General features: G+C 43.0%; 1 protein-coding gene across 2 annotated transcripts in view; it reads left to right on the forward strand.

Moving 5' to 3' along the window:
- The first annotated feature begins 762 nt into the window (after positions 1–762).
- The window catches only part of NSMAF (neutral sphingomyelinase activation associated factor), a 61498-nt gene continuing 45579 nt past the window's right edge, over positions 763–16681 (forward strand). Inside the window, exon 1 of one of the 2 annotated variants that reach the window (XM_027042913.2) lies at positions 763–1384. In XM_027042913.2, the coding sequence (XP_026898714.1) occupies positions 1326–1384 (59 nt within the window). In that variant the 5' untranslated portion in view covers positions 763–1325. Of the gene's footprint in view, positions 1385–1674; positions 2131–16681 lie in introns of those variants that run through there. The other variant, XM_053208484.1, reaches the window with a different exon arrangement.

Raw genomic sequence — 16681 nt, forward strand, 5'->3', positions numbered from 1 at the left:
GATAATACATACGTGTTAGCATATATACAGTTTAGAAGTTTGTTATTCTAGAAATCCTTTACAGTCACAGAGTCATGCTCAGGATATATGAAGGAGTCGTAAACACAGTGAGATACTACTCACTCCCACTAGGATATAGCTATAATCAAGAAGTCAGATAATAACAAGTGCCAGCAAGAATGTGAAGAAATTAGAACCCTTATACCCTGCTGGTGGAAACGTAAAATGGTGCAGCCATTTTAGAAAACAGTTTGGCAGTTTCTCAAGTGTTTAAACGTAGAGTTCCACGGCCCAGCAATTCCACTCCTAGGCATGTAGTCAGTAGAAATGAAAACATCCGTCCGTGCAAAAACTTGTACAAGAATGTTCTTAGAAGCATTATTCGTAACTGCCAAATGATGAATGGATTAACAAAATGGGGTACGTCCGTACGCTAGGATCTATCTCTCCAGCAATAAAAAAGAATAAAGTACAGATACATGAATGAATCTGAAAAACATTCATGCTAAATGAAAGAAGCCAGACATAAAAGGCTACATAACGTACGATTGCATTTATATGAAATGTTGGGGATAGGCAAGTTCATAGACACAGAAAAGTTGATCAGTGCTTGCTTATGCTGGGCTTCGATGACGTGGGGGTGATAACCGAAGGGTATTGGGGGGGGGGGAGTTCTGCATATCTGCGACCGTGGTAAAAATCACCGAATGGTACACTCTAAATGGGTGAACTGCTTGCCGTGTGAGTTCTAGCTCAACAAAGCCGTTAGAAAAAGAGAAAGAGAAGTCATGCGACCAAGCATTTCAACTACCAAGAGATCGAGAGCCCCAAACGGTGTTATTTGGGAGTCTCGGTGGCCAGCAACGTGGGGGCAAGTCCACGGGCAAGCTTCCGTTTTCACGCGTGCAACATTCAAAACGGGGCTGTGCAGCGGGTGACAGAGCGGGGAACGTTCGGCGCGTAAGCACAGACCGCAGGCTGGCCCCGGTCCTTCCCCCGTACCCGGCGGCCAGGGTGTCGGGCGCCTCGGGTCAGCGCGCGCCCCTCCTCCGGCCTGAGTCACGGCGCCGCGGGAGTCCCCACGCGAACATGCTCCGCTGAGCGCGGCCCGGACGCCGCGGGCCCTGGGGCGCAGCGTCGGGCGGTGGGGCGCCCAGCGGCGCCGCCGCGCGCGAAGCCAGGCCCCCCAGCCGCACTCCCCTCCCGGCCGGGACCTCGCGGGCCGGCTCGCCGGGCCCGCCTCCCAGGCGCGTCCCGGACTCCTCGCGGACAGCAGCGGCGCCCGAGCCGTGCGTCCCCGCGCGCCGGCGCCCTGCCCTCCCTCCATGGCGTTTATCCGGAAGAAGCGGCGGGAGCAGCAGCTGCAGCTCTACTCCAAGGAGAGGTGAGCGCCGGCCCCGGCCTGCGGGCGGAGGCGGGGAGGGCCGGAGCCGGGGTCGGAGGCCGGGGGAGGGGGGCGGGGGGGGGCCCGCTCGGGGGGCGGGAGCCGGGTTTCCGGCCGGGCCCCGAGATTTCGGATCCGGTGTGGGGACCCGGCACAAAGGCCGGGGCCCGGAGCATGCCGGGCGCTCGGGCGGGGGCCGCGGCCGGAGCCCGGGAGCCGGGTCGGGGCCGGGGTCGCGTCCCGGTCCGGTAGCGAGCCGGGCGCAGGTGGGACCACGCGGCTCATCCGGAAGAGGCCGCGAGGGTCCCGGTGCGGACTCCCTCGCGGGCCCCGGCCCGGGACGCGAGCCCTGGCGTTCTCCGGAGGGGTGCGGCTGGCGGTGCGCGGGCCGGCGGCCTTCCCCTGTCCCTCCCCCCCCCGGGTCACCGGCGCCGGGTCCGGGCACTGCGTGGGCGCCGCAGGGGCCTTCCGCCAGGGCTGCCCTCCGCGGTCGGCGACCACCCCGCCTGCGCCGGGACGGACCTGGATACCACGCTTTATTGCGCCTTTTTTTGTCGACTTCTTCAGACGGAAGGCCAAGGCAAGGGCCTGCCCGGCTCCCTGCCCTGCCGGGCCGCGAGGTGGGCCGCAAGAAAGGCCTTATTCTGCGAAAAGCCAAGGGCCACGCCACAAACGTGTTGTACGGAGCAATGGGTCTCATTACATACAAGACAAGTGCATTGGAAGGCTTTGCATTCAGACGCGAGGTGAGGCACAGCAGTCATTATCCCCAGATCCCAGTAGGGATTTGGGGTCCCGCGAGCTGAATCAAATGATCTCTGAGCAGCAGCACCGGTTTAGTTTCTGATTCTCCGCCTCCAAGGGAAGTCATTTCTGAAAAAGGTCACTTCTGCCCTAAGTAAATTACTGGTGAGCGAAATAGCTTGCTGAATTTCGGGTCTGTGGTCTCAGGTGTCAAAAGGAACTGGGAACGAATTATTTTACAGTTGTTATTTTGATCGTGAGAATAAGTTTTCTAGGAGTTCTGCTAGCCTGTCACGTTGTTGTGTGATCGGCGGTGGAAGGAAACAAGAATTTTCCTTTACCTTTGAAGGTCTTCCAGCTGGGCTAAATTCAGTTTGCATAGGACAAATGAACAGGAGGAGAAAAGCAAAGTTTTATGACTTGTCCGCAGAGGCCCAATATTAAAATAGAGACCTAAAGAAATGACCAAGGCAGGCAGTTCTTTTACATTTCAGACAAAGAGACAATACATTTGTGAGGAATTGACAGGATAAAGAAAACAGGTGTTTGGGAGCTTTAATTAGCAGGGAATTCAAGGCAGAATTTAGGCTGAGGTAGTAGATGGGGGTGGGGGAATAAGGTTTGTTTCTACAGCTGTCTTGGCTTTAAAGGCCCTATCTGTGGTGATAAAGATGTCTTTTTGTTTCTTAGTAGGGAGGGTATTTCTCATTTGGAAGATTCTGTTCCTGATTTCAGGCGGGAGGAGTGTCTGAGTGTCCCTGCATTGGCTATTTCTTAAGTAACTTTTATGTAAAATATGCCGCAGGGGCACGTTTTGGGACAGCCTGCCCTTGGCCTCTACAGTGGACACCAACAAAGCAGATTATACATGGAAATACAGGTGGAGACTTTAAGGTTTGCATGATCTTGCAACATCCACACCTGTTTTATAGGTGTTGATTTGATCCGTTTTGTCCAAACATTCATATCCTTTTCTAATTTATAATGTTGGCCTGGCCAGAATATCCGTAGGTTGAAATTTCATTCCCCACTGTAGAGTAGAAGATAAGATGTATCAAAAAAACATATCTCGGATATGGCTTTCAAGAATGTTTCTGGTTTTGTGATTAGCCTTTTATCCACAGAAACGCCTTTTTTTTTTTTTTTTAATGTTTGTTTATTTTTGAGAGAGAGAGAGACAGAGTGTGAGTGGGTGAGGGGCAGAGAGAGAGGGAGACACAGAATCCGAAGCAGGCTGCGGGCTCTGAGCTGTCAGCACAGAACCCAATGTGGGGCTCGAACTCACAAACCATGAGATCGTGACCTGAGCCAAATTCGGATGCTTAACCTATTGAGCCACGCAGGCATCCCCGGAAACGCTTGTTTTTTAAATAATGACTGGACCCTAAATAAAGTAACTCATACTTGTAGAGGCTTTTCTGACTTCATTTATAATGCTTGTTTCAATTTGGAAGGAGCTTGAGTAGAGTTTCTTTGTTCTGTACCAACACCGTTAAGAATTGGGGGTATTCTGTATTAAATAGATGGATGTTCGAATTTGCATTGTAAGAACTTAGAAACACTTGAATTGCCATCATGTTCTCTGATCAAAGAGTTATTTGTAACAATTCTGTGGCCTCTTTCATAAGAGGAAAACCTGTTTTCTTTAGATTTGTCAGTTCATTCAATAGCTGTAATTTTTGCTTAATTTGCTTAGTGTATACAGCTCTACAATGTCGCACAAATCTTAAAGTCTGCACTTGCCGTATCAGGAATCTGAAGACGTTGGCACCATATATCTTAGAGTTATTTGGATCTTACTTGCTGACTGCCCACGTTTTTTTAATACTCTCCTTTCCGACTTTGCAACCTTGGGCTGATGAGTGGACTTTAACCCCGAAGGTGTCCGTAGAGCACCAGTTGAATGAAAGGAATCTGTCTCACAAGCAGATGTAGGCTAGAACCACGCAGTCTCTATAAATCTTAGAATTCACTCTGAAAGACAAGGCGATTTATTTTAAAGCAACTTCATTTCCGGGGTGCCTGGGTGGCTCGGTCGGTTGAGCATCCGACTCTTAGTTTAGGCTCAGGTCATGATCTCAGGGTTCGTGAGATCCAGCCCAGTGTTGGGCTGTGTGCCAACGATGCAGAGCCTGCTTGGGATTCTTTCTCTCCCTCTCTCTGCCCTACCCCTGCTTGCTCTCTCTAAAAATAAATAAACTTTAAAAAGCAAACTTTATTTCTGCACAGATTTTTCCTAGCTCATCCCTTTGTGGCAATAAACACCAATTAGCACAGTGATTGATATAGGCCATTTGCTCAAGCATACCCAAGAGAACTGTTTCTTTCCCTGGGACTCCTTCGGAGGTGACCCTTAATAAAAGGCCTCACCTCTCATGCTGCTTTAGAGATTTTAGATTTCTACCACTACCCAGTAATAACCTCAGAAAAGGAGAAACCTGAAGTTAGCATTTATTTCTTTTAGTATTAAATTGATGCTACTGCATTTAGAGTAAGTGATATTTCCACAAAGATAGAAGCAGAGAGACCGGTTGGGAGATTCTTGGTGGCTGAGACCAAAGCGGAGGCAGAAGAAATGGAGAAAAGTGTATGGATTTTACACTTAGGAGATGTTCTTAGGAGGTGGAATTGACAGGTCTTGGTGTGGTAGATTTCATGTAGGAGGCAACGGAGAAAGAATCCCAGCTAGAGTTGTCAAATAACATACAGGATGCCCAGTTAAATGAATTTCAGATGAATAATGAAAAATCTTTTAGTGCAAGTATGTCCCATGCAATATTTGCTACATACTTATATTAATTTTTTTGTAATTTGTCTGAAATGCAGATTTAACTAGGTATCCTGTATTTTCGTTTGCTCAGCCTGGCAGTCCTCCTCTCAGGTTTCTGGCTTGACCAGCTGTACAGTAGTACCATTTATTAGTCATGTTTGTAAAGAATGCTTTGGGAATTTTCGGTAGTGTATCAGAAAATGAAGAGATACTTGGTCATTAAAAGTACATTCGTATCCTGGTTAAGATTTAGATGCCAGGAACTATATTGATTTTACTGGTTTTAATTTATTTATTTATTTATATATATTTTTTTAACGTTTATTTACCTTTAAGACAGAGAGAGACAGAGTATGAATGGGGGAAGGTCAGAGAGAGGGAGACACAGAATCTGAAACAGGCTCCAGGCTCTGAGCTCTCAGCACAGAGCCCGACGCGGGGCTCAAACTCACGGACCGCAAGATCATGACCTGAGCCGAAGTCGGCCGCTTAACCGACTGAGCCACCCAGGCGCCCCTTTACTGGTTTTTAAAAATGTGTTGTCGGGGTGCCTGGCTGGCTTAGTCGATTAAGCGTCCGACTTCAGCTCAGGTCATGATCTAACGGTTGGTGGGTTTGAGCCCAGCATCGGGCTCTGTGCTGACAGCTCGGAGCCTGGAGCCTGTTTCAGATTCTGTGTCTCCTTCTGTCTGTGCCCCTCCCCTGCTTGCGCTCTGTCTCTCTCTCAAAAATAAATAAACATTAATGGGAGGCCTGGGTGGCTCAGTCGGTTAAGTGTTTGACTATTCGTTTTAGTTCAGGTCATGATCTCGCAAGTTGGTGAGTTCGAGCCCCACATCGGACTCCGTAGTGACAGTGTGGAGCCTGCTTGGGATTCTCTCTCTCCTCTTCTTTCTCTGCCCATCCCTGCTCACTCTCTCTGTCTCTCTCTCAAAAATAAATAAACTTAAAATAAATAAAATAAACATTAAAAATGTTAATTAAAAAATGTGCTGTTTAGGCCTTAATGAAGATCAGTGGAAAACATTTTTAAAAGGCAACTCGTGTCTTTCTTTGGAGTTGTTGGAAATAACGTGTACAGTGGGTTAGCAGATAAGGATATTTTACAAACTGCTGCATTTAAGATTTTTATATTTTAAGATTTAGGAGTAGGCTAACTGTTAAATATTTTTATCTTCACATCTAGAGTGGTATGATGGAAGAATAGCTCTTTTTTCTGGGGTGATACAGAAATTTAGATAACCTAAGGCATACTCTATTGGGGAGTCAAATTTTTCTCTAAGGTTGTACAGCAAATTACTTAGCTGTAGCTTACAAGCTGTCATTCTAGGATAAAACGTTAGTGATCGTGAATTCTATATTGGGCACACATGTTTCATTAATACTTTTACAGACACTTCTTCGAATTCATCCTTGCCTCAAACATTCCATGTGTGTTTAATTCTCTTGGTTATGCTGATAACCAAATTTCTTGGCTGATATTAAATATCTTTTACTTCAAGTGTTATCAGTTGATTCTGTATTTATTATACCAATGATGCTGGTTGCGAGGGCCAAGTGACTTGCTGTACTCCTGTTTATTCTTTCATTTCTGAGACCGAGCATCCCATTCTTTCAGTATCTCATTTGGGATGTGCCTGGTGTTGAATTTGGAGACTTAACTGCGGAATCAGCAGTTAGAATGCTGAAGGGTTGAAGGAAATCTGCCTGTGACTCAGAAATAGGGTGTGTTTTTCTCACATAAAAGCAAACAAAAAAACAGTGGGAGAAAAAATAAATGCTGTAAATATTTTGAGTAATTTAGAATTTACATTGGCTTTACCCAAACTACATTACTAGCCCTTCACCTTATGCCCTCATTGCTGTCTGACATTAATTTCCTCCAAAATGGCTACCATTTAAGAAGACACAAGAGACAAGAGAATGCTCATACATTTTGAGTGGATTTGCTCTATGATTTTCATTAAGGAAAAAAAATTTTTTTTAATGTTTATTTATTTTTGAGAGAGAGAGAGAGGCAGAGAGAGGGGGGGACAGAGGATCCAAAGCTGGCTCTGCACTAACAGCAGTGAACCCGATGCAGGGCTTGAACTCATGAACCATGAGATCATTACCTTAGCCAAAGTTGGATGCTCAAACTCACCTAGCTTCCTAGGCGCCCCAAGAAAATCTTTTTTAGTTTTGTTTTAATGTTTATTTAATTTTGAGAGAACAGAGTGTGAGCAGAGGAGGGTCAGAGAGAGAGGGAGACACAGAATCTGAAGCAGGCTCCAGGCTCTGAGCTGTCAGCACAGAGCCTGACGCAGGGCTCGAACTCACAGATCGTGAGATCATGACCTGAGCTGAAGTCGGACGCCCAACCGACTGAGCCACCCAGGTGCCCCCCCAAGAAATTGTTTTTAATGTGATATAAAATGGGTATGGCCATTTAATGAATTCATTGCTTGTTTTATTTTCCTATATACCATTGTGATTTCATCTTTTACCCATCAGACATGTAAAATTGTGATTTAACATTTATAACTCAAAAGATTTTGAAAATTATTTTGTTTTTTATTTTTAATTTGTGTTTAGTGAGTAAGGTCTGTATAATACTAATGCTTTGAAATTATTATGACTTAGATTATAGTCGTTCTTCACAAACTGATGTGAGGTTGAAAATAGATGTACATTAATATTGGTATAATATCTGTATATCTGTTATGTTAATCTTGTTAATTGTGTTTAGATCTTCTTTTTCCTTAATGAATTTTTTTTGATTGACTTACCAGTTACCGAGAGATGCTTCGTGATACAAACTTTGACTAATATTTCCATCAATTTTTGCTTATATTTTCAGGGGTTGTTATTAAGTATGTAAGTTTAAAATTGCTATCTTACAAAATGGAGTCTTTAGTCAATATATGATGACTTCTTCTAGGAATTTTTTTTTTTCCGTTTTGTTTGATATTAATATGATGCTATCAGTTTTGTTTGGGTTATTTGCATTATATGGAATTTTTCTTTTTTTTTACTTTCAACTTTTCTGTGTCCTTAGTTTTTAGACGTATTTTTTACAAACAGCTTTATAGTTGGATTCTTTAATAATTCATTTTTAAATAATTTTTGTCTTGAAAGATTAATTTAGTCCATTTATATTTATTGTACAGATATATTTGGATTTATTTTTATTTTTTTATTTTGTTCTTTAATTTTTTCTCATTTTTCCTTCATTTGGATTAAGACTCTGTTCTCTTTCATCTTTCCTGAAGAATATGGTAACTTGCATATTTCTGTTTTTCTAGAGCTTACCTTGAAATTTTAACATTTATATTTAGCTTAAGATCTGAAGCTAATCATTCTCTTACCATCCCACCCCACTCCCCGCCACCTTCCTAACTATATAAGGACCTTGGAATACTTCTGTCCCATCCAAATTATAGTCTCTTATTGTCTAGTATTTTCAGTCTGTATTTTAAACCTATAAATTAGATTTTACAATTGTCTAGTTTATGTTTATATAGTTTTACATGCATGTTTACCATTGTCTTAGTTCAGCATTCCTTCTTGCCTATCATATCTTCCATGTAGAATTATTTTCTTTTTCCTGAAGAATATCCTTTAGAAGTTCCCCTGATGGTACTAAACTCTTCTTATCTGTCTGAACATGTGCTTATGTTCCTGTTTTGGAAATCAGTTTTGCTAGATGTATACTTTTGGCCCTTGAACAAAAGGGGGTTTGGGACACCAACCCCCTGCGCAATCAAAAATCTATGACAAAATCTTTGACTCTCCCAAAACTTAACTATTAGATAGCCTACTGTTGACTGGAAGCCTCACCAATAACAAACAATTGATTAACACGTATTTTGTGTATCATATATATTATATACTGTATCATTACAATAACGTAAACTAGAGAAGAAATGTCATTAAGAAAATTATAAGGAAGACAAAATACATCTATAATATTGTGGTATATGTATTGAAAAAAATCCACATGTAAGTGGGTCAGCACAGTTCAAACCCATGTTGTTTGGGGGTCAACTGTAATTTTCTCAGCATTTTGAAGATTGCACAAATGAAGGGAGATATCCAGGGACTATGCACCCGACTTGCTGAAGCATTTTTTGGTGGAGGGGATCTCAGCTCCCAAACTAAGAGAAAAGGTGTGCCTTGCCCCAAGGTACAGCTCTTAGCTACCTGGTAAGATCAGGCTTCAGACTCCAGGAGAAACCTGGACCCCATGGAATGACCAGGAGCCAGGAAACAGTAGAGCTGTGTTGTGATGGAGACTTGACTCACCATCCAGCTCAGCGTTTGTGGCTATGCGTTGCCCTCGCCCCTTCTCTGACCTGACTGGGGCTGTTAAGCCTTGCACTTGAGCCCATATGATATGGCAGGATAGGGACAGGATTTGTTGTATTTGTGCCGTGGTTAAGGAACCACCAGCACTTTCCCCGGCATAATTAAGGCACTGGGGTCCAAGCCTTGCGTTTGTCTGGACTGTTTGCCTTTGACATAGAAGCATAGTGGGTTTGTGTGGAGCTTTGCAGGAAGCTACTTTTTATTCTAGAGGAGACCAGCCTGCCACAAACCCCTATCATTTTTTTAAAAACAATTTTTAATGTTTTATTTTTGAGAGAGAGAGAGAGAGAGAGAGAGAGAGAGATGGACTGTGAGTGAGGGAGGGGTAGAGAGGGGGGAGACACAGAATCTGAAGCAGGCTCCAGGCTGTCAGCAGAGTCCAGCACGGGGCTCGAACTCAGGAACTGTGAGATCATGACCTGAGCCGAAGTCGGTCGTTTAACCGACTGGGCCACCCAGGCACCCCACAACCCCCTATCATTTAAGTCTGATTGTTCTTTGTAACATTGATTGTTCTCTGTCTTTTCTCTGGCTGCTTTTAAGATCTCCTCTTTGTAGTGCTTTGTTGTTTGTCTGTATAAAAATTTCTTTTTATTCACCTGTCCTGATTGGTATTTCAAAAGCTGAAACAGTTTTAGAAAATTTGGAGCCAGGCCTTCAGCTCTTAGGGTATTACTTTTATTTCTCGTAAAGTCTCTTTAATATGTATTTTTCTGTGCTGCCTTGTGGACTCTTTAAATCTATCTTACAATTTACATTTTTTTCTCTAGTTGCCTAATTTGCTGTCTATATCATTAGTTTGTTCTAATTTCAATTATTTTTAAATTTCTAGTTTTGGCGGGGGGGTCATTTATAACTGCCTGATCAGTTTTGATAAAAGTCTGTTTCTTTGTTATACTTTTGATGTCCTTCTGTTTCTTTAAACTTCTCTATTGGAGTGCTTAGATATAGGAAATAAGCTATCTGTAGCTTATACAGGTTTGATTGAATAGTCTGTTGCTTGTATTGAGCCTCATTCAGTAATCTTGTTCCTTATTTTATGATTTTTTGATTGTGTCGTCTTGTTCCTTGGAAGCTTCTTCTTGGGAGTTCTTGCAGACCTGGATTTAAGGTGGAGTTTTCTGGAAAGTATTTGCGTTCATTTCTGCCTGGGGTGCTGGGAGAGACCACACTGGTTTGTCTGGAGTTTTATTGGGCTAAATAAGTAGTGTGAATTCTAGCCCCAGATGTGTATCAAGACAGGCTGGTGGTTTCACATTCTCAAGGAAGACTGACTTTGTCCCCAGCCCAGCCAGGGCCTGGGTCCTACCATCTCCCTCTGGGGAAGGGTGGGAGGTGGTTTTTATTTCCATCCTTCAAGGGTATTAACTTTAGGGATTCTAGCTTTCTCTACCCCTGTCCCCCTTCCCACTGTCCCCTCAGGACACAGGGCATATAAGTGCAGGCTCTCTGATACTCAGAGTTGGGCAAACACCCAGGGGAAAAGACTGCTCCAATGCCTGCTAACTTCTCTCTTCTGAAGCTTTTCCTCACTTTCCCATCACCTCAGCCAAGCATTTGAAAAGAGATTTCAGTAATTGATCCAGCAATTTTAGAGGCTCTGCACTGAGATTGTTTCTCTGGACGTGTAATCTGCCATAATGTCTGAAATGGGATTCCTGCTGATTTGTGTAAGCCCGGGTTTATTTAGTAAATCTATAAACCCGCTGGTTAAGAAGAGGCTTGAGGTAATCTAATTTGTCTCCCTCCCCTCAATTTTATAGTAAAGTGATTTGACTAAAAGTCTAATGGCCGAGTCACGGCTGAACTAGGGCTAGAAAAGATACTGTCCTATCCAAGCACATCTCCTGTGCCACCACAGCGTCCTGCTTCTGTTTTAAAATGAGGTCTACTTATTTCTATGGTATCTCAGAAATGTGGAATAACTGAGGAACGATCGAAGCCTGGTGTACGTGGCTGTTGGTTAGCATCTGTTGTCCTCGGGGTAATCCACGGGCTGGGGGCATCAGCACTGCCTCAGAGCTCCTTGGGAAACGCGCAGTCTCAGGCTGTGCCCCAGATCTCTCGCATCTGAACCTGCACTTTAACGTGATCCCCGGATGGTCGCACACACATTCACGTTGGAGAAGCACTGTTCTAGAGAACAGTAATTAAGTATTCCTCTTTTTCTTTTCTTTTCTTGTTTTTTTCTTTTTGGTTTCTTTGAACTATGCTTCTCGACAGTTTAGGGAGTGCTCATGGAGCATCCTCCCTTGATGAGGAAATTGAATGTCTTCGAGAGCGTAGGTGATAGTTTTGCCATTTGTTCTCGAAGATAGTTGAGACTTGAGAGCAGAAGTGACTGGCTTTACGGATGGTCAATGAAAGGGATTTCGATGTCTGAACGATCTTGTCCAGGAAGTAACTGCATCTCACAAAGTCAGAGGAGAATGTAATTTCCTAGAGTCTGGCCAAGGGCTAGAGTTTTAAACTTACTCCCAAGGGAAAAGATCACAAGGGCAGATGAAATGGTGATACTGGTTACACTGGAGGACAGCAGGTAGGAGATGAAATGCTACTCCAAGGAAGAAGGGGCAGTAATTTACATGAGAAAACAATGGGTTCAAGACCTAGAAATAACATTTAGTCACACAGATGTCTCTGTGCAATCGTGTGGACCATGAATGATAAAATGAGTCAAATTTTATTACAGAAGATGATTAATGGTGTGTCTTCGATGATGCCGAAGCTTGGCAGGACAGGACTCCAGATTGGAAACTAGTGCTGAAAAGCTGCAGAGCTATACAGAAGGAAAGACCTGTCAGGAAGTGAGGCAGTGCACCCGAATGTCAAGAAGTACAACTGCAGGGGAATCCATGACCAGAGGGGGAAACACCCAGGGAACTTACTGGAAAGAGGAGCGGAGATCATTGCATTCACTTGTTATAAGGCACCTGAGTGAGTGGAAAAAAATGGCGGATGTGTACCTCATGTAGATTGAAAACAGGAAATAGCACCCAGAAAATGACAAGAGACCTTACTTAGTCGTTGCTTAGTGAGATACAGTTATTGTTTCTTGAGTTTCCTTGTTGAAATGTTGATTTATCTTAAGACAGAGAGCTTGAAAACTGTGAAATTCTGAATATTAAAGAGAAATTAATTAAGTAGCGGTGCTGGAAACCTTCAGGAAAAGCAGTCCATAGCAAGTTATTTGTTGTTGAAGCCCAGGGTTGGGATCCAGAAGGATTCTGTCATACATAGAATCTAGACTTTTAGAAGACAGATACTGAAAGTTTCAATGAAGAAAAAAAAGATAGGCATTTTTACTGGACTGTTCTGGAATGGATATTGATCCAGAAAGCTGTGAAACTGTCAAAAATAAAATTCAGAACATTCAGGCCAAGTGGTCTTTGGTAAAGAGTTACAGAAAATCAGACAAACAACTAAACATAGGATGGTTGTACAGGTAGTGTTCCTCTGAGCTTATAATTTTTAAAAAAAAAATGTTTATTTTTGAGAGAGAGACACTGCACAAGCCGGGGCAGGGGAGAGAGAGAGGGAGAAACAGAATCCCAAGCAGGCTCCAGGCTCTGAGCTGTCAGCACAGGGCCTGATGCAGGGCTCGAACTGTGAGCTCATGACCTGAGGTGAAGTCAGATGCTTAATCGACTGAGCCACCCAGGCTCCTCTGAGCTTTTATATGTATATAGTATATATTATATATATATAATATATATATATTATATATAATATCTATAATATCCATATCTATAGATCTGTATATAATATATATTATATATATTATATATATATAAAATCGTGTGTATATGTGTGTGTGTGTGTGTGTGTGTGTGTATATATGTATATGGTGTGAAGCAGGAAGGGCAACAACCAGGGACAGTTTAAGAGGATGTCACAGACCTGCACAATTAGCAAAAAGAAAGTTAAAGCCCCAAATGGGAATGAGTGGTGGCTTTAAAAACTGCTATAGATTAAAAAAAATTTTTTTAAGTTTCCTGATGTTGAATTTAAATAACCAGGCTGCTGCGTAGGGCCCAGGCCGCCACTGTAAAATTGATTTATAACAGAGAAAGTGGTTCTTATTTTGTACTCTGTCATGACACGAACCTTCAGACTGAGAGTAACAGAATAAGCCTACGTAAGACGGGTGAAAACGTGTGCCCTCCCCTGCTGTAAGCTGCTGGGAGGGTTGGCGTTTGGGACCACAGGATCGTTTCCGTGATCTAGGAACTTTGAAAGGTGCAGAAAGAGCATACGTGCATAAGCAGGCTTAGTGCGACTTCTAGATCAGATGGATTGTTTATAAACCACTAGAAGAGGAAGTCGTTGCCACCGGTCTCTAGCATGAATCCACTGTAAAGTCACATCTTGCGAATCTCTTTTGACAGCATTCTGACAGGTCGGTCAGGAACACACAGTAGATTAGTTCATCTGAACTTCATCAGAGAATAAGGTTTGTTCTTTTGATGTCTTTTAACAGAATCAAGAAGGGAGAAATTAATGTTAGTATGACAGGTGGGATAATATGTGTGTGAGTGACTGTATTCAGACCATCAAATGTCTTATTGGGGAAACGTTTCTAACGGTGAGTCAAGGACTGTGTTCTCGCCTCGTTCGTTGAGTGTTTTTCTTAACATCCTCGTCTTCGGAGCCATTTTAGGAAGCTGACCCAAAATGCCCAGTTTAGTTAAACCAACTCTGTAACTGGTAGGGGCACTGGAATCTAGCTTAATCCAAGCATGGTGTCAGGGTATCCAGAGTAGACATGGCAGATACAGGACTCTCGTGCCCCTTCCTGTGCCCGTGCACGCATCACCTTTCAAAGTTCCTAGATCACGGAAACGATCCTGTGGTCCCAAACGCCAACCCTCCCAGCAGCTTACAGCAGGGGAGGGCACACGTTTTCACCCGTCTTACGTAGGCTTATTCTGTTACTCTCAGTAACATTCATCATTGATGGACATTTAGGTTGTAAACAGCGCTGCAGTGAGCCTGGCTATGCTCACTTGATACCTTGAGGTCCCCTTTTCCATTCTTTTGGATAAATACCCGGAAGTGGGACTGTGGATTGTGTGGTAGTTCTATTTTTAATTTTTGAGAGAACCTCTACCCTGTTTTCCATGCAGCTGCCCCATTTTACATTCCTGCCAGCAGTGGGCAAGGGTCCCCATTTCTCCACATCCTTGCCAACGTTTGTTTTCTTCCCCTCCCCCTCCCCCTCCTCCTCCTCCTCCTCCTCCTCCTCCTCCTCCTCCTCCTTCTGAATGGTGTGCAAGGCGATCTCTCATTTATGGTTTTGGTTTGCATTTTCCTGGTGATTACTGATATTGGGTATCTTTTCATATACTTTTCAGCCATTTGTATATCTTCTTTGGAGAAGTGTCTATTAAAGTCCTTTGCTCATTCTTAAATTGGGTTAAGTTTTGTTGTTGAGCTGTAGGAGTTCTTTATATATTCTGAGTAGTAACTCCTTACCAGATATATGGTTTGTAAATATTCTTTCCAGTTCTTTAGGTTGTCTTCTCATTCTGTTGATTATCTTCTTTGCTGCACAGTTTTTAAGTTTCAGGTGGTCACGTTCATTTATTTTTGCTTTTGTTGCCGATGCTTTTGGTGTCCTGTCCAAGAAATCATTGCCAAATCAATGTCAAATGATCTTTAAAAGTGTTCCAAGGCCACACAATAAGAAAAGGACAGTCTTTTCGTGGGGAGCCTGGGTGGCTCAGTCAGTTGAGCATCCAACTTTAGCTCAGGTCATGATCTCGGAGTCTGGGAGTTCGAGCCCTGCGTCAGGCTCTGTGCTGACGGCTCAGAGCCTGGAGCCTGCTTTGGGTTCTGTGTCTCCCTCTCACTCTGCCCCTCCCTCGCTCACACTCTGTCTCTCTCTCAAAATAATAAATAAATATTAAAAAAGTTTTTAAAGAAAGAGGAGGACAATCTTTTCAACAAATGGTGCTGGGAAAACTGGATTTCCACATGCAAAAGAATGAAGTTGGGCCCTTACTTTAAAATCGCATACAAAAATTAACTCGAAATGGATTGAAGGCCTAAAATGCAAGACCTGAAAGTACAAAACTCCTAGAAGACTTGGAGGGAAGCTTCATGACACTGGATTTGGCACTGATTTCTGCAGATCACTTTGGGTAGTATGGATGTTTTAACAATATTAAGGATAGGATTATATATGTATATATGCTTATTTTTCTTTTTTAAAAAACTTAGTGTATAATATAATTATTCCACAAGCCTGTACGTTACTCGGTGCTCGTCACAGGTGTATTCTTAAATCCCTTTTCCTATTTCAGCCACCCCCCGCCCCCTCCCCTCTGGCAGTCACCAGTTCTCTGTATTTAAGAGTCTATGTTTTTCTTTCTCTCTTTATCCTGTATTCATTTGTTGTGTTTCTTAAATACCACATATGAGTGAAATCATATGGTATTTGTCTTTCTCTGATTTATTTCATGTAATTTAATACCCTCTAGATCCATCCATGTTGTGGCAAAGGATAGGGTTATATTTTAATAATTATATGGAAGAGCCGATTGTCTATGAAGGTTCTTTGTGCTTCATAGCAATAAAATTGTGCCATTGTCTTACTAAAGATACTTATCTTATTTTACCTTTTCTCTTAAGAGGAGGAGTGGGGACCAAGAAGGGGAACGAAGGATTAGATAGCTCCAGCCCAAGCAAAGGTTTTTAGGTCATTAAGCCACAAGCTAAAGACAAGGGCCAAGGTAACTAGGAAGTATGTCTCTGATTTAAACCTTCGTGGAAATTATCTGAAGCATCAAAGGACCGTTCTAGCAATCCTAACTCTTGTGATTGTATTCACCTTCGGAATAAGAATTAATAGTGAGCATTTGCCTTTGAGCTCTGGCATTTTAGCCAGTGATTAATCCTTGTTCATGGACTTAAAGACATAGAATAGGCTAATAAAGAGTTACCTATGAGGATGGTAAAGCTGGTTCCTGCTGTCATTATTTTTAATTTATGAGTTATTTGTCTTTTGGTTCAGGTTTTCTTTGTAATGAGCAATGTCTTGTTGTCTGGATGTAATGGCTTTTTTGTAAGTATATTATAGGTTTTTGAGCTCCTGTTCTCTGTATTATGTCTAGAACTTCACATCGTGTTCTTCCGCTTGTTTTGCTCTAGTTCCTTCATGTTAGAGCCTGGTGATCTTGAGTTATCCGTTCGTATTTAAGCATGAAGCATGTAATTCTGTGTCACTGTGGGCAGGCCCTTTCTGGTGGGCTCCAGTAAGGGATGATATTGTAGAGACCCGGCTCCTTCAAGTACTCCTATCCATAGGTCTTTTCTCTAAAGCTAGTTGTTTTTTTTCTAAAAATAATCTGCCAAACTGTTGCTTGGAGTGGTTATGTGTTCCTACTTTTTCCTTAATCACTCTCTTTTCATGCTGTACGTAGCCTTGCTCTCCA

The sequence above is a fragment of the Acinonyx jubatus genome, chromosome F2, assembly GCF_027475565.1.
Source record: "Acinonyx jubatus isolate Ajub_Pintada_27869175 chromosome F2, VMU_Ajub_asm_v1.0, whole genome shotgun sequence".
Classification (NCBI taxonomy): Eukaryota; Metazoa; Chordata; class Mammalia; order Carnivora; family Felidae; genus Acinonyx; species Acinonyx jubatus.